At 35.9% G+C, this 18,902-nt stretch overlaps 1 protein-coding gene and 1 non-coding gene across 2 annotated transcripts; both read right to left on the reverse strand.

Annotated features, from left to right (window-relative positions):
* Window positions 1-12,177: 12,177 nt before the first annotated feature.
* tomm20a (translocase of outer mitochondrial membrane 20) lies at window positions 12,178-14,010 on the reverse strand. The gene is made up of 5 exons (XM_048203951.1): window positions 13,786-14,010; window positions 13,352-13,398; window positions 13,115-13,196; window positions 12,884-13,026; window positions 12,178-12,639 (listed from the first exon to the last, which is right to left on the reverse strand). The coding sequence occupies exons 1-5, from the start codon at window positions 13,907-13,909 to the stop codon at window positions 12,595-12,597; spliced, it is 441 nt and encodes a 146-aa protein (XP_048059908.1). The 5' UTR covers window positions 13,910-14,010; the 3' UTR covers window positions 12,178-12,594.
* Window positions 12,710-12,844, reverse strand: LOC125277685. The gene has a single exon (XR_007186969.1). It is a non-coding gene; the product is annotated as a small nucleolar RNA SNORA14 (small nucleolar RNA).
* Window positions 14,011-18,902: the final 4,892 nt, after the last annotated feature.

The following is an 18,902-nucleotide window of genomic DNA, read 5'->3' on the forward strand; positions in this document are numbered from 1 at the left end:
GTTTCCATGTAGTTTCAAGTGTTTTGTAGGTGGTTGTCAAGGCGTTGCTATGCATTTGCTAAGGTATTCTGAGGGGTTTAGCATGTTTCTATGTACTGTAGTTCCTAGGCTGTTGTGGGTGTTTCCAAGGCGTTGATATGTGGTTGCTAAGATGTTCTGAGGAGTTTTGGCATGTTTCTATGCCGTTTCTAAAGTGTTGTGATTTGTTGCCGGGGTGTTGCTATGTGGTTGCTAACATATTCTGAGGGTTTTAGTTTTAGTATGTTTCTATTTAGCCCTTAGGGTGCTGTGGTTGGTTGCCAGGGTGTTCCTATGCGGTTGCTAAAGTATTCTGAGGGTTTTGTTTTTTGCATGTTTCCATGTAGTTTCTAGTATGTTGCAAGTGGTTGTCAAGGCGTTGCTATGCGGTTGCAAAGGTTTTAGCATGCTAAGGTTTTAGCATGTTTCTATGCAGTTTCTAAAGTGTTGCGAGTTGTTGCTAGGGTGTTGCTATGTGGCTGCTGAGGGGATTTAATATGTTTCTATGTAGCTCCTAGGGTGGTTGTCAAGGCATTGCTATGCAGTTGCTAAGGTGTTCCGAGCGGTTGGCAGTGTATTGCTAAGAAATTTCTAGGGTTTTAGGATATTTTCAGCATGCTGCTATGTGGTTTCTAGGCGCTTACTTACTAGCTCAAGCCCTTAGGCCCGTTCACACCAAGGACAAAAACTGTAATGACAAATATACCCATATTTTAATAATTGTTCTAACGCTATGAGAATACCAAAGTCCACACCACAACCACAATGATGACAGCACAGGACAACAATATTGTTGGAAACACTTTAAGAACAATCTTTTCCAGCGGATGAACAATAAAACTGCAGCACACTCTTCTAATAAACTAAATGTTATCACCCACTGGTGTGTGTTATAGTTATGGTTCTTGGTGTGAACGGGCCTCTAGAGTCCAAGTCGCAGTTCTACTAGTAATAGTAATAGCGATTTGTTCTCCGCCATCTCTTCCTGTCTAGCGTGTTTTCTAAACGCCTCATCATGGCTGCCACAGTGCAGGCTTCAATTCCCCTGATATATTATTTACATTTCCCCCCTCACAGCTCGTCTCAGAGAATCAGGGCATGAGGAAACAGGAGCTTAGCTTGGACCCTGGCGTTCAGCCTCAGCTCCTCTCCCTCGGCTGGGATAAAAATACAGTACGGCTGGGGCCGTGACAATGGGAAAACGGGGAGTCCCGCCCTCGCCATTAATCCCTTCTGACACGTCTCCTGAGGGCAGGGATTTGTTACAAGTCAATGCAGCACCTACAGTATGCAAAACAACATGGCCTGTCTTGGGATTTCAAAAGCAGATCACGCTATGAGACAGGAAGGCGGTTAAAAAGAAAAAGAGAAAGGAGGGAGACAAAGACGAGTGTTTTTTTAACCTGTTGTTTACCTCTTCTGTTCCAAAACGTACCGACAGAAAGGAAGGGAAAAGAAAAGAAGGGTTTCTCTGGGAGTTCCTGCCAAGATGTGTCAGATAAAACTGACAAGCGTTGACAGAGAACAGCGCTTGAGTTTTATATAATCTCCTTCACTTTGAGGAGGAAGAAAAACATCTACGCCTTTAATGTTTTTGCTCAAGGCCTCGTCCCCGTGCGGAGCAGTCATTTAATCTGCTGCACTGAACTTTCAGACACTGCTATGTAATGATCTGTCGGGGTGGATAAGCGTCAACAATGCAGTGACTCGAAGGGGGTAAAATGATTTTGAGGAGCCCCTACGGTCCGATTTAAAGCGGTGAATGGCATTCCTGCAGAGCGAATCCAGGCAGGACACGTCGTGTGTGCGTGCATGTGTTTACCTCAGATAGTCTTTCAACCAATCAGCATGTCATGAAGGTTTCTGAAACGCGACTCTGCGTTTGCCCTGACCTTCAAAGCATGTGGCACCTAGTTGACCTGAACTGAGCAGTGCTTGTTAAAGCCGAGTTCATGCTTGTTGCTCAGTTTACAGGGGATTTCAATGCTGTAATTTCAGATGTTTAAATCCATTCAGAATTCTGAATAGGCCTATTTTCTCTAAAATTCAGAATGTTTACACTAAAAATTCTGCATATTCTCCCTAAAAATCCGGTTAGAACACTATGGAAAGCTTGTTTCCCCTGCGGAATAAAACAATAAAAAAAAAAAAAATAAAAAAAAATCACACAATTCTTTTTTTCTCAGAATTGCGAGATATAAACTCACAATTGTGAGATATTTAAATTCTGAATTGTGGGATATAAATGCAATTCTGACTTTTTTGTGCAATTGCGAGTTTATATCTCGCAATTCTGACTTTATGACTCGTAATTGTGTTTATATCTCACAATTCTGACTTTTTCTTGCAATTGCGAGTTTATGTAGCAAATCTGACTTTTTTCCTCGCAATTGCGAATCTCACAATTGCGAATTTCTCACAATTCTGACTTTTTTCCTTGCAATTGTGAATTTCTCGCAATTCTGACTTTTTTCCTCACGATTGCAAATTTCTCGCAATTCCGACTTTTTTCCTCGCAATTCCGACTTTTTTCCTCGCAATTCCGACTTTTTTCCTTGCAATTGCAATTTTATATCTCCCAATTCTGACTTTATGACTCGCAGTTGTGAGTTTATATCTAGCAAATCTGACTTTCTCACAATTGCGAGTTTATATCTCACAATTCTGTCTTTTTTTTCTAGCAATTGTGAATTTATATCACAATTCGGACTTAATGACTCGTAATTGAGAGTTTATATCTCGCAATTTGGACTTTATATCTCACAATTCTGACTATATCTTGCAATTCAGACTTTATAACTTGCAATTGTGAGTTATATATGTAGCAAATCTGATTTTTTTAATTGCAATTGCAAGTTTACATCACGCAATTCTGAGAGAAAAAGTCAGAATTGTGATATAAAAAGCAATTACCTTTTTTATTTTTTATTCAGTGGCGGAAACAAGCTTCATTGAACCCAGAGCACAAAACAGTGAAATTCAAAGGCATTTGATCCCAACAATGAATTCCCGTGTTGGATCAGATGGCACAGCTGTTAGCACTCCAAGCACGTACACCTCTCTTTATTTTTAGGAAGTGCCAAGGATTTTTCCCCCTCCCTGCTCTGTATTTTTTGCAACGCATGACACAGGGCTTAAGACTGCTTTGGTAATTAAAATCCCCCCTCCGCTGCCCCTGCAACACGCCGCCATTATTATTAGCACGACTGTGACTCGGTTTACATTTCCTCAGCGCCTGCTGGCATGACAGCGCTCAGCTTTTCTCCTCGGTTGCACCATGATCCGTTTCAAGCTGATAGCTCTCTCCCACTGGCACGTACCCACAGTTGGAACGAAAACACATAACAATGAGTTTCTGATTATCTGTGGTAATCTGGTGGCCTTTGTTTTGAAATGAGTGCATAAATGCTTTGTGCAAATATAGCTTATATGTGCATGCATGCAAAATTAAAATACATGCTTTACCCAATCATTGACATGCAGAGAGTTTAACAGTCACTCTTGAATCATTCAGTGCCTGTTTCTGCAATGCAAACACACAAAGCGGTTTTATAAATCCGAGTTGCTTCACTTATAAAATAACGACACCTCGAAGGTCATTTGGCAGACATCTCCTATAATCACGTCAGCCAACATGTTTTGGTGGTTAACTAGTCAACACCAGCAGGACTAGAGAGCCAGGGAGGAGGTTAAGTGGGAGGCTGGAGCAACAGTGCCCCCTGTTGAAACTATGAAACTATTGCAGACTCGCATTCATACAGCACACAAACATTTTGCAGCTGGTACAATCACCAGCTGTTTTTTTGTTTTTGAAGCCTGTCAGATCAACATTAGCTGCAACTGAAATGGATTCCACTTAATTTCACATATTTTTCTAATTATAATTATTTCTCTGTCAGTCGCTTTGCAAACAAAATATGATAAGAGATATAATTGATTACTATCCATTTTATCATATAATAAAGTATATTTTATATATATATATATATATATATATATATATATATATATATATATATATATATATATATATATATATATATATATATACACATACATACATATATATACACATACATACATATATATATTTATTTATTTTTCCCCCCATTTCATTTAAACTTTATTTCCAGACTCAAGGTCCATTAAAAAAAAAAAAAAAAAAATTATATATATATATATATATATATATTAGTAAATATTTCTATTATATATGAATAAATAAATATGACACATATATAATTTCAAATTAATATATTTTATAAATTATATATACACTTATGAATTAAAATGTGTAACATATATTCTAAATAATAATACATTTATTTAATATATACATAATATAAAAATATAAATATATAAGTATATAAATAAATACATATATTTTCATTTTTAAAATTTTATTTTTTAATTATATATATATATATATATATATATATATATATATATATATATATATATATATATATATATATAACATTTTAAATATTTTTTATAATATATAAAGATGATACATATATAATTTCTTAATATATTTTATTAATTATATATACACATTTATGAATTAAATGTGTAATTTATAAATATAATCTAAATAATACAATTATTAAATAATAAATATATACATAATAAAAAGGTAAATATAAATAATAAAATAAGTATATAAATAAATAACACAAGTAAATAAATAAATAAAAAGTATGCTTCATATTTACAATTTATGAAGAAATTACACATTTCAAAATTTTAAACATTGCATTAACTTTGATAGGCAGGCCTGTTCTATGTCTATAATAATTTATATATTAATTTTTTAATAATAAAAATGAATCAATGTTTTTTTTTTATTATTATTTTAATAAAAACCTATTCAAAGAATACCATATAAAATATAAAACGTTTACAGCATAAATATAAAACAAAAGTATTCAAAGAATACCATGGTAAAACACCAAAACGCCATGATAGTATGACTACAAATGTTTTTGGTATTTGTTAGAGGAGGGACAGTGTTGTTCATATGAATGTGTTGCTTTAATATGTTTATTTACCAGGGAAACAGGCCGTCAGACACTTCAGCTGGACCCGACACAGACTCCACCATTTTAATAAGGTAATGTTGATGTCACATTACATTTCAATGCCAGAATTTTCTCCACTGGCCACAGAATCATTCACACACAATGACAAATCAGCCTCACTCGCTCTCATTGCTGACTTATAAATTAACTTATAAGACAGATTTTTCATATTTGGTGCTCTATCCCTTTAAGTCCCAAATCAAATCAGCAGCAGCTTCCCTCTTAACACGCTTTTCCCGTCTTATAAAAGTAAGGGAGGGGAGCAGCTTTGGTATGAGTGCATGAGTTCATGGAAAATACACCGTCTGTCATTATGTTTTTATTCGACGGTTCTTGGCTCCAGTTACGTTTTCATATTGTATTTTCTCTTTTAAAGAAGTATTTTCCAGTTCCTGTCTCTTGGCAGCTCCGAGCACCAGACTACACCTTCCAAACACAGTAAAAAAAGAAAGAAAGAAACCAGCTGCAGACTTGGATAAAAATAATTAGGCCTGTATTTGTCTTCCAGCAGGGAAGCTTCCAAACGACCAAACCCTTTCCTCCACTGTGTCATTATAAGCTCTCTGGAGCTGGACTGTGTTCAGCTGAGATCACTTAGTCTCATGTGTTCAAGTCTGGTACACTTTACACTTTATAATGGCCAAGAAATGAGCATCCAGACAGTAAAAAACCATCTGAGTAATGAGCATAACACCCTATGACATCACATATTACAGTAAACTTATAGTACCAAAGAAACTATCAACATTTCAAAGACAAAACGCCTCCAACAAAAACATGACACCGTTTAAACTTCAGTAATCCCGTTGTAAGCAAATCAGCAAATAAGAAACGACATATCGGAAAGATTAACACCACCCACCAGGTACAAATATGACAATTTGATTGGCTGATGAATCTGAAGTGAAAATCCCATTCATTTTCTCCATAGGGGAATTGATTTTTGTGAGCTACAAGATTGTTAATTGATTGTTAACTAAGCCATTAGCCTAATTATTTCAACTTATTTTTAAATAATCATGTTCAACAGCAGAATTCCAGGTGAAAAACTACATTACCCATGATTCTGAAAAAGATATCCACCTATCATAGAAGCAAATCGCGCCAAAAGAGCTCCGCCCACTACCATGAAGCACTGCGAATGACGTAATCTCCCTATTCTGAAACTATTTAAATATTTTATGCACAATATGCATATTTTGCAATACGTATAAAATGTATTGCCTCTATAATCAAAATTTCTTTATAGTTTTTAAAAAAATGCTGGTTTAAAAACAACCCAGGCTGTTTTGAAAACGGACAAACCCAGTGATTGGTTTGTTTTAACCCGGCGATTGGGTTAAATTTTTGATGAACCTGCTGGGTAGTTTTATTTAACTCAACTATTGTTTAGAAATTACTAAATTGCTTGCTTAAAATGAACCCAAAATATGTTGGAAATTAACATTTATATTTAATAAATCAACATTTATTCATAAGTTTAATGAAAAAGAATTAAACAAACATTTATTCAATTGCTTATTAATAAATGTTCACTTTTTGATTATTATTGTTGCTTCTAGTAATTATGTGTCTGATTTTTAACTTCCAACCTATTTTTGGTTTATTTTAAGCCAGTCATACAGTAATTTTTAAATAATAGTAGAGTTAAATAAAATTGCCCAGCAGGTTGGTCAAACATTTAACCCAACCGCTGGGTTAAAACAACCCAATTGCTGGGTTTGTCCATTTTTAACCCAACTTGGGTTGTTTTTAACACAGCGAAGGTTCATTTCTCACATTTCACTGGAAAACATTGAGAAATTAATTCTGATTATAATTCTTGCCACTATTCAACTATCCACTATTCACTATTCTATAATTCTTGACTTTATTCAACAATATCTTCTCTTCCCTGTCATTCTAGTACGTTGTTTAAGTCCAGAGCTTCCAGGTTCTACATCAGAACGCCGACTCATTATTGGCCGGCTGCTGCGTTAGCATCACACACATGCGTTGTGCTGATCATGTGACCAATGTCGGCCAATACCGAGCCCGCGTTCTTACGTAGAACCTGGAAGTACGAAGAACGTAAACAGCGTTTTTCGCACAAAAAGTATTCTCATCACTTCATAACATTAAGGTTGAACCACTGTAGTCACGTCGACGGTTTTAATGATGTCTTTAGTACCTTTCTGTGTATTATATTGCTATCTATGGACAAGTCATATACCTCTCGGATTTCATAAAAAATATCTTAATTTGTGTTCTGAAGATGAATGAAGGTCTTACCAGTGTGGAACAACATGACGGTGAGTAATTAATGACAGAAATTTCATTTTTGAAACCCTAACCCTTTAATAGGCTAATCCCTGGAGTGTTTTGCTTTTGTATAGTAGAAGAACAAAAGACATGGAAGGAAATATATTTCTTAAACTAGGCTGTATTTTACATGCACTACTCAAAACAAATTGAAATATACAGTTCTGAATGTGTATTTCTAGTTCTTTTGTTACTACAGGCTTGCGAGCCGCGACAAATGGGGGCTCGTCCGGGATACTTTTGAAAATTCCTGTTGTTTTTCGACATGATTTGGAAGCGCTTTGTTTTTGTTTGCTATTTTGTAAGGAAATTCGGCATGTTGATTAACCGAATGTAAAACCGGAAGAGCAATTGTTTGTATAGCGCTATTGTTTGGGATGTTTTATGCATCATTTAAGAAGGAGACAACACGTTGGATGATGGTCAGAAAGGAATAACAGCGCAAACCCATTTTGCGTGGTGGTGTGCACAGCGTTTTTTAATCAAGCTTAAGCGTTTTTGCGTTCCATTGAGCTGCTTTTAAATTATTTTCCTGTGTAAACAGGCGCTAGACGCACGTGTTCGAAAATTGCGCTCGAGCGTTGCGAATTTTGCGCGGGGTTTTAGAAACACGGCGCTCAAGCTAAAAGAAGTTAGGCTATTGAAAAAGTAAGCAATAATAATAATCACATAGAACAATGAAACTTTTTAATTTAGCGACGTTAAACACCATCAAATACTGTTTTCATGGTAAGGCAAAGTACAATTTCAAAATGGTTTTGATGTTTGAGCGCTTAAGCTTTTGAAATTCTAATACCTAATATATGATGATGACTAAAATCGGGGAAAAAAGCCAGTTTTTCAGAGACTCTTTTGTGGTTTTACAAAGCTCACTCTGTGTCCAGTAAATAGCCTATGTAGGCTGACCCAGTTACAAACATCACTTGTGGCATATGCTTACATCACTCATTTGGGACAGAGCCAATGAGTCATTTGTACACACAAACAAACCTCATTTCTTAAACGCCAATTATGCAAGTGAACAATCACAGTGATGATACAGTACAGATGAATCTGTTTAATCATGCATCAGTCTGAAGGTCCATTCCCTTGACTCAGAGATCTTCCTGCATGTTTGGAGATTTCAGTCATTCCCACATGCACTTAATCTCCTTGCTTGGTTCCCTGTATTGATAATGGTATTAATAATGATTTTACGTTTGACGTTGAATGAGTGTGATAAATGCTCACTAAATAGTCAGTCTTCTTCCAGCAGAGCTGCAGCCAGTGGCAGTCTCCATTTATAAATGTGACGACCACGTAATTCCTGGAAAATCTGAGCTGAGTTGGATGGAAAGGGCAGAAGGTGGATTTATTTCCAGCGAACAGTTCAGTTATCCACGAGTGCCAGATTCCACGTTGTAGTAATGGCGGTTTCAAACCCAAAACACATAGATCAGCTCACTGGCAGAGAGAAAACAGAAAGTCCAGCCCATCATAACTTCCACTGGAGCTGCGCTTCTCACCACAGACACTGTGTCAGATTTATCTTCAGTATTTCAGCTGGGAATTAAAGGATTAGTTCACTTTCAAATTAAAATTTCCTGATAATTTACTCACCCCCATGTCATCCAAGATGTTTATATCTTTCAGTCGAAAAGAAATGAAGGTTTTTGAGGAAAACATTCTAGGATTTTTCTCCATATAGTGGACTTCACTGGGGTTCAACGGGTTGAAGGTCCAAATGTCAGTTTCAGAAAGAGCTCTACATGATCCCAGACGAGGAATAAGAGTCTTATCTAGAGAAACCATTGGACATTTTCTAAAAAAAAAAGTTAAAAGTTTATACATTTTAACCATAAATGCTCTCTTCTTCTCTATTAGAATTTCAGCAGTGTAGACGCTGCTAAGTGTATTACTGCCCTCCACAGGTCAAAGTTTGAACTAAATTGTCATATACAATAAGTTGGTGCAAATATATAACAATGAGTTCAAACTTTGACCTGAGGAGGGCAGTAATACACTTAGCAGTGTCTTCTAACAGAGAAGAAGAAGAGAGCTAGCTCAAGACAAGCATTTATGGTTAAAAGTATATAATTTTTTTTTTTTTTTAGAAAATGACTGATTGTTTCTCTAGATAAGACTCTTATTCCTCATCTGGGATCATGCAGAACGCTTTGAAGCTGCAGTGAAACTGTCATTTTGACCTTCAACCATTTGGAGTCCATTGAAGTCCACTATATGGAGAAAATACAAGACTGTTTTCATCAAAAACCTTAACTTCTTTTTGACTGAAGAAAGAAAGACATAAACATCTTTAATGACGAGGGTGAGTAAATTATCAGGAAATTTTAATTTGAAAGTGAACTAATCCTGTAACATGCCCAACCAATTATGCTTAGAGTAAACCACACAAGACGTTTAAGATAACCTAGTTTACAGTGAGAGAATCTACCACATTTCTATTGTATCATTTTCAAAGCAACTGCATGCATTTAAAAGTTAAAACCTGTTTGCAACTGTGTTTTTTTACATTTATGATATTACATTTTAATTGCTTTAGTGTATTTTTTCACTGCACTTTTAATCCAAACTGGTATAAGAAAGTCAAACACCTAGTAAAACAACAGTCAAATAGTAAATCACTGAAATAGGAGTCTAACGCATTGCATTGTGGAATACTGCAACAGTTTAGTAGTTTATCTGGGTATTCATAAAAAACATTTGCAAACTATGCACATACTGCAGAAATTGCATTATAATATGCCGTGTCAAACAGAGCCAGTGTTGACCAATATGTTAAAGGTACACGATGTTACTTTTGGCCAAAATCCCTTTCAAGGAAAATCTGTTTACTCGGCGGCCATATTTGCTACGCCTCCGGACTGCGATTTCAGACATTCAAGATCTATTTGAATGGGGGAATCCTGAAATCTCAAAAGCTGCTTGGAGAACTCACATTTAAATAACATATTTCAGATCAGCAACAAAATCTGAGATGAACTGACCCATACATGTTGTAAACAACATACATGCGCCTGTCGTTGTACGTTTTACATTCAGTTCATTACAATCAAAGAGCCTAGAGCCCAAGAGGCGACACTTTGATACTTTTTGGGTAACAGCCACTAGATGGCGCTCCGGGAGCACGGCCGCCATTATAACTGGACCATTGAAACCTTCACATCTTACGCACCCAAAATCGGCGAATTTCACTAATCAGAAGCGCAATAGAACAGTTTTTTAATTTAAGTCATCGGTAAATTGTATGATCCTACAGTAAATGTTGTATTGTCTTATATACGTTTTATTTTACCACTTGTGAAATCCAACCATTCATCCATCTGAGGTAACGTAGTTAGCGTACTTTATTGAGTATTTCCATTTTATGCAACTTTACACATTTATTAATATTAAATTAATACATTTAAGATCATCATGTTTGCAGCGAACAGTGTATTTCAGACCTAGTGGAGTAATAGTAATAATATCTAGGTCTGAATTGAAATATATATATTGTACGTTTTAATGGATCATGCTACAAACATAATGATCTTATAATACATGATGCATTGGTGCGCCTGTTATCCCATAATTCACACTTTTAACAGACATTAGACAACACTGCAAAATCAAGCTCTTATATTCATATATTTATTGTCCAACATTCCCAATTTTTCTGATGCATGTCCTTAATTTAATTTCATATGTTGGTAATAATTCAGTGTAAACACTATAAACTTATAAGCCTTTTAAAGAATTTTAACCCAAACTGACTGGGTTTCTAAAGAGCAAAGGTTTTGTGAAAAAAGTGGAAGACTTAAACATAAAGTGTTTTTGTTCTGTTCAAAGTGTATTTTATTCTGTGTTGTCATCATTCAGGTTGGATTTCAGCTTTAATGTACTTTTTTTTTTAAACAAAGCAGCTGATATTGCCATAGAAACTAGTGGACTGCGGCTCGCTTTCACCCCAGAATGTCGCAAACGCAGGGCTGCTGCTGGGCGCCGGTGTTCCAATGGAACGTTCTATTGAGTGTCGCTTCTTGTTGGTGGATATTCTTTGATACTAGTGTTTGTTTTGGCCCTCTAGCGGTTAAAAAACAAAACTGGATGCATTTTGCGGAATAACATTTTGGTTGTGCTTCGGCTCTGAATGAGTGCGGATGAATATGACCAAATCTGTTCAATAAATACCTTACCTGTTGAGTAATAAAAACACCATCTCATTGTCGCGTATTCAACATTTAAAATCCATCAGTTCTCGCCATCTCCGAAAAGCTAAACCAGTGTTAATTCTGGGTTTATTATGAGCTTTCTTCGTGTCAGCTGTTCGGCGTTTAGTTTGAAACGGGTGATTTTCCGGATGTTGGAGATTTAGCGGCTTAATGTCAGCCTTTCTGTTAACTAACGCAGCCGGAGCAACTTTCCTCTATTTATGGATATGACGACACGCAAAGGTGAGTGACGTATGTACGCAAATTCCCGCGAAAACCAACCCGACAGGTCTAAAATATAAAAGCTATTAATAGGCTTAACATAGTTAATCAGGGTAAGACAAAAACACGTTTTTGGAAGAAATATTTATTATTTGACTAATTTAAAAGTTAATTTTGAACAACAAAAAAAGTTATAGTCTTTGCCTATTAAACCAAAATACATGTTTTAAAAATCCTCCCATGTCTCTTCAATTCCCCTCAACTAAAGTTTAGTTTATATTGCACTGCCTCCTAGAGGAAGAGCACTGCATTGGAGTGAAATGTGCATCAGAAACACACAAATAACGTGAAGTGACAAGACATTCTTGATTAAATTATTTAATGAATACAAATAAGAATCTATTATTTAAAGTTCAATGCATAGAAATTACAAATATGCCAAAAAACAACATTCATCAACAAAAACATCTGATTAACATTGCAAATCGATTCATCCTTAATATATATGATAAAGAAATATCTAAAAATGACACGTGAGTGCTTATGAACTTAGCTTTTAATTACAATATTATATTCGTAACTCTACGTTTTCATTTGCATTCAAACACGTGATTACGTTAGATCATGTTTAGAATAAAAATACATCCATTTTATATGAACAACGTCAATGCAAACACCAGGAACGCAGTGAGTGCAGTGGTCAGGACAGATGTGCAACAGGAAAAAACAAAAGATGAAGGTCCGTTGCTGGTTCGTCACACAGAAAGGAATGTCACGTTTCACTCGACATCATCTTCCTCCATACTCTGAGAACTTACTATCCGCTGTGAAAAGGTTAAAACAAGGTCAGCTCCACTCACAGCATGTGTTGCATTATGTCAATGACAGATATCTCAATGTTCAAGAGGTGAAATAGCCAGAAGTCACTGCACAGACATTTAGCTTTGGATAGTTCTTGGTTTTTCTCTCGCATTCTTTCTTGTCCCAAAAAGCGACAGGCAGCTTGTGGGGGGTTTTTAAAGAATGCACAGGACGCCACACCTGAGTGCAGAGACGTGTCGCGCTCACCTGACTGATCGATGGTAGTTTGGTGAGCAGCATCTGGAAGACAGGTGGCGGTAACGTCTGCTGCAGCACCTGCAGGAGCTGCTGTGGTTGGCCGCACACAGCGATGGCGTTGGTCAGGTGATCCACACCCTTTTCGTAGTCTCCTGAGGAAAACATTTGGGCATTTAGCACTTCATGGCAGGCAATGCATTTAGAAACCCAGCACAGATGATACTGAGACGGACGCCTTACCCTGAGCCAGCAGCTCCTCGCCCAGCTGAATCTCATCCAGGAAAAACTTCTGCACGGCTGCGGCATCTTTAAGATCTGGCAGCTGAAAGATAAAGATGTTAGGATGGGGTCCCTCACACAAGGATAATCATATTTTGGGGTCCGAGGCTTTTAAAAGACAACTGAAAACTCCTGCTCTAGAGGAAAGACAGGATTCACCCTCATAAACATCTAAATGAGATCAGATGTTTGACTCACTTGAGCTAGTCCAGATTTATCTTGAGCGGTTCTTTGCTTCTTCCTCCCTAAAACAAGAAGAAAACAGCACATTAAACCACAGATTTTTACATATAACTGTATTAAGTTGTATTCAGTATATAATATAATCATTATACGACTCTTCCTCATCTGTAACTACACTTATGAAGGCGATATTTACACTCGGTAACGCCATTCGGACAGCATGGAATCACTTTATGACTCGCAGGTGAAGCGTTCAAAGGAACCGACTCAATGAATCATTAGTAAGCGCATCACATCGGGGGTCAAAATAAATCTATTATCTGAACGCGCCTGACCTGCTATTTATGATCAAGACATGATACTATAATCTAAACACCAGCTTACTGCATATAAAGCAGAACTAACCAGTTTTACGTAAACAGCGCTCTAGTGTTAATCTCGTGACTCACGTTCACGCAGTCTGGTTTTGAAGTTCGGATCGCTGCGTCGTTTTCTGTCGAAATAGATACAGTACCCGATGAAGAGCGCGCCACAGACGCCTGCTGCTATCGCGCTCGGTTTGCCGCCTATCATCGCGGCGCCGTTAACGGAGATCTTCTGCTGCTTCTGCTCCTGGTGCACGTGCTCACTAAGAGCGGCGGAAGGACCCCTCTGAGTGACGAAATCACTATGGAGGTGTTCGCTGCAGACGCCTGAAAGATTAATATGCACTTTTTGGCTTCGTTGTTTGTTTAATTTATTTAATTTACTTAACTGTACTTTTCACCTGATTTAAAATTCATAAATGCAAGTGTACTACTAATAAAAAAAAGCATAGACAGTGTTTATTAGTATAATTTTTGTACAGTTTGTTTAATATTTGCATTTGAACGAAAGTGCGTATATCTGAATTTTAAAAAATCATTTACCACAGTGACTTCACATTTACTTACAAAAATCATATATATATATTACTTACAGATGTCGGATCATTTATAGTGTTTATATATATATATATATATATATATATATATATATATATATATATGATATAAACGCTATAAATGATCCACCATCTGCAGTATTCACACGTGATACAGCCTACTAGATAAAATATTTTTTCTCTAATATCTTTTATGTGAATGTTATCCTTAATGTTAATCGTTTTATATAATACCCAATGTTAAAAATGTTGTTTCATGATGCAATGGAATTCCTTAGAGCATTATTTGTGAAACATTTGTATCTTTTGTATATTTTTGAAAAAAAAAAAAAAAAAATAGCATACTAGCTGGGACTCATTTTTAATGTAAACAGTACATGAATGACGCACGTACATAATGACGCAAAGACTAACGGCTGCATGCTCGAATTTCCCGCGGAAACCTACCAGTACCACTCTTATTATAAAACATTATTACAAGCTTATGTTGCGAATCTGGCTAAGGTAAGGAGATAGTTTTGAACACTGATTGGTTGTGTGTATATTTGCGCAAAAATTGATTTTGGATCATTTTTAACCAAAAACGGACCGCAGCTTTAAAGGGTTAGTTCACCCAAAAATGAAAATTCTGTCATTAATTACTCACCCTCATGTCGTTCCACACCGTAAGACCTTTGTTCATCTTCACAACACAAATTAAAGGGATAGTTCACCCAAAAATGAAAATTATCCCATGATTTACTCGCCCATCAAGCCATCCTATGACTATCTTCTTTCAGACAAACACAGAGATATATTTAAAAATATCCTTAGTCCTCATGTTTATAATGGTTGTGAATGATTACCCACATTTTGAAGACAGAAAAAATGCATCCATACGGCTCCAGGGGGTTAATAATGCAAACCATTCATCCATCTGAGGTAATATAGCCTACTTTATTGAGTATTTCCATTTTATGCAACTTTACACATTTATTAATAGTAAATTAATAATTAATACATTTAAGATCATCATGTTTGCAGTGTTTGCAACAGTATATTTCAGACCTAGTGGAGTAATAGTAATAATATCTAGGTCTGAATTGAAATATATATTGTACGTTTTAATGGATCACGCTACAAACTCAATCAAGCTATTTTTCTGATGCATGTCCTTAATTTAATTTCATATGTTGGTAATAATTCAGTGTTTATAAGCCTTTTAAAGAATTTTAACCCAAACTGACTGGGTTTCTAGAGAGCAAAGGTTTGTGAAAAAGTGGAAGATTTAAACACAAAGTGTGTAAAATAAACTGTTAAAAGGATTTGATGATCACTAGTGATAGTATTTTATTCTGTGTTGTCATCATTCAGGTTGGATTTCAGCTTTAATGCACGTTTTTTTAAATCAAAGCAGCTGATATTGCCATAGAAACTAGTGGACTGCGGCTCGCTTTCACCCCAGAATGTCGCAAACGCAGGGCTGCTGCTGGGCGCCGGTGTTCCAATGGAACGTTCTATTGAGTGTCGCTTCTTGTTGGTGGATATTCTTTGGAGGCGTCTAAGCTTATGACAGTCCTACATCCTGCATCATACATCGCGTCACGGGTTACTCATTTGGCTCAAGTCAATTAAAAAAAAAAAAAAAAAAAAAAAATTGGCTCAAGTCTACTTCCGCATTCTGCGTGCGGTCGTCTGCCGGAAGCTCGTTATTCGAATTTATAAAGTTTTATATATGGATATTTTTCTTACAAAAACACACCCCTTCGCTTCAAAAGGCCTTTATTAACCCCCTGGAGCCATATGGATTATATTTATGATGGATGGATGCATTTTTTCTGTCTTCAGAATGTGGGTTACCATTCACAACCATTATAAACATGAGGATATTTTTAAATATATCTCTGATTGTGTTTGTCTGAAAGAAGATGGTATATAAACCTAGGATGGCTTGAGAGTGAGTAAATCATGGGATCATTTTTATTACTATCCCTTTAAGATATTTTAGTTGAAATCTGAGTGAGTCCTGCATAGCCAGCAATGACATTATATACTAAAAACATATTTAAATCAGTTCATGCGAGTACAGTGGTTCAATATTAATATTATAAAGCCACGAGAATATTTTTGGTGCACCAAAAAAACTAAATAATGACTTTTCAACATTATAGTGATGGGGCGATTTCAAAACAATGCTTCGGAGCGTTATGAATCGAATCAGTGACTCGGAGTGCCAAAATCACGTGATTTCAGCAGTTTAGCCGTTTGATAGGAGATCCGAATCACTGATTCGATTTAATGACATTATTTTCATTTTTGGATGAACTAGCCCTTTAACTAATACAGACTGGAATTGCTGAGGTCAGTAACCCTTTAAATGCCACTACTAGCATAAATAACATTACTACATTATATAATGCTTCTTATTAGTGTATTAATGTCTTCATAAGACGGTCAGCTATTGCTTGTTTTTTTTTTTTTTTTTTATCAAAGAACCTTTAAACTACTTAAGAGCAGATCAAAACTACACACACACACACACACACACACACCTGTCAAAATGATTAATCACATCTAATAAAAGTTTGTTTACATGTACATACTGTATACACATACATACATTTATATCATATATAATACATATATACACATTACGTAAACACTTTTATGTTAGATGCAATTAATCGATTTGACAGCACTAAAACAGGCATGCACATACACATATATATATATATATATATATACACACACATACATACATACATACACACACATATACACATACATACATATATTTTTTGTTTTTGTGTGTAAAAATACACATATAACCTTTATAAATGGATAAAAGGATAAAAATGGATAAAAGGTCAGGTTCTGCTATTCTTTAGAAGATATTTTGCATACAATATTTTACATAAGATATTCCACAAACAGGCTAAAGTACTATAGAAGCTCGTTTCCGCCACAGAATATAAAAATAGAAGATAATTGTGACTTTTTAAGCTATAAACTCTGAGAAAAAAAGTCAGAATTGAAAGATATAAACCATTAAATCTGACTTTAATCCTTTATTCGTCTGACTTTAATTCATAACTCACAATTACTGTACTTTTTTCCCCTCACAAATGTGAGATAAAAAGTCTTATTTGCCTTTTTTTCATTCTGTGGCGGAAACATCACTCTAATACAGAAAGCTGCGTTGTTTCAACCTGTGTGTGGGTCAAATATGGACAAACCCACTCATTGGTTTACATTTTGAATTAATTTTTTTAAGCCCAACAGTTGCGTTTCGTCCAAATTTGACCCAAACATGAGTTGAAACAACCCAGCTTTGTGTTTCAGAGTGAAGCTTAGATCGGATCTACAGTATTGCACACTGAGCATCAATCATCTCAAGTGGACATTAGAGGTCACAAACTATGGCATTTATTTCAAAGGCTTTTCTGCTTACATTTGTACAATAAATTACACACTGTCCATCTTCTGATGAGCTTAATAAATATGATAGAACTTTCCGTTAAGCTTTGTCACTTTCTCTCTCTCTTTCTCGCGTTACAAACAGTCTGAACATTTTTGTAAAGATCCATAAAACTTTACATTTCATGTACAGATTGGAAAATACCACATTATAAAAAAAAAATAAAAAGCCTAGTACAAGCACAGTTGAACAGAAACGCACAGACAAGAAGGAAACGGAAAAGTGAGAAACTGAATCTCCTACCGAAGTGAAAGAACGAAAAAGAAAATGGACATGCTTTTACCTTCCGAACGCACACGGACGCTACAGTTAAAACAGTAAAACTGTACAGAAACGTACATGGTATTAACAGTGCAAGATATTAAATAGCTCGACTCAAAACACACTTCTCAATATACAAATGTATAACAAAGGCATACAATTACATACAAGTGCCAAACGGTACAGTCCTTCAGGTTATGATACAACAGGGAGTCTATACAAAGGAAAGATGTCTTCAGCATTGAACACACACACGGCTTCTCGTTATAAACGCACGTCTTCGCCGTCGTAACCCTTTGCCCGGTCAGATGAAGGATGAAAGCACAAACGTTTCGAGAAGTAAAGAGAGCGAGGCGCCACCTCTAAACAGAGTCAGTGATGATGATCAGGCTACAGATGAAGGAAAGGGATGATGTTCCTTATATTTCATCCAGAAATGAACATTCACTCATGCTCAGGTGTGTTATTTTCCCGTGCATCACATGATAAATGTGCTTCTGATTCATATAGATTTGTGTGGAACAGACTGAAATTAGTGTCATATGGACGACTATTATTGGTGTTTTTGGAGATGAACTGCTGTTGTTTGAAAAAGAAACGCCTGCTTTTGTGTTGCACGGGAAAATAACATCAAATGCGTTTGGAACGACATGAATGGACTCTCATTCATCGCTTTAAAGGATTAGTTCACTTCAAATTTCCTGATAATTTACTCACCCCCATGTCATACAAGATGATCTTCAGTAGAAATTAAAGGGCCAGCTCACCCAAAAATGAAAATGTCATCATTTATTCACCCTCAAGTTGTTCCAAACCTGTATGAATTTCTTTCTTTCTGCCGAACACAAAAGAAGAGATTTTGAAGAATGTTGTTGATGGTTTTTTTTCTCCTACTATGGAAGTCAATGGGGTTCATCAACTGTTTG

This window comes from Megalobrama amblycephala, linkage group LG10 (assembly GCF_018812025.1).
Source record: "Megalobrama amblycephala isolate DHTTF-2021 linkage group LG10, ASM1881202v1, whole genome shotgun sequence".
Lineage (NCBI taxonomy): Eukaryota > Metazoa > Chordata > Actinopteri > Cypriniformes > Xenocyprididae > Megalobrama > Megalobrama amblycephala.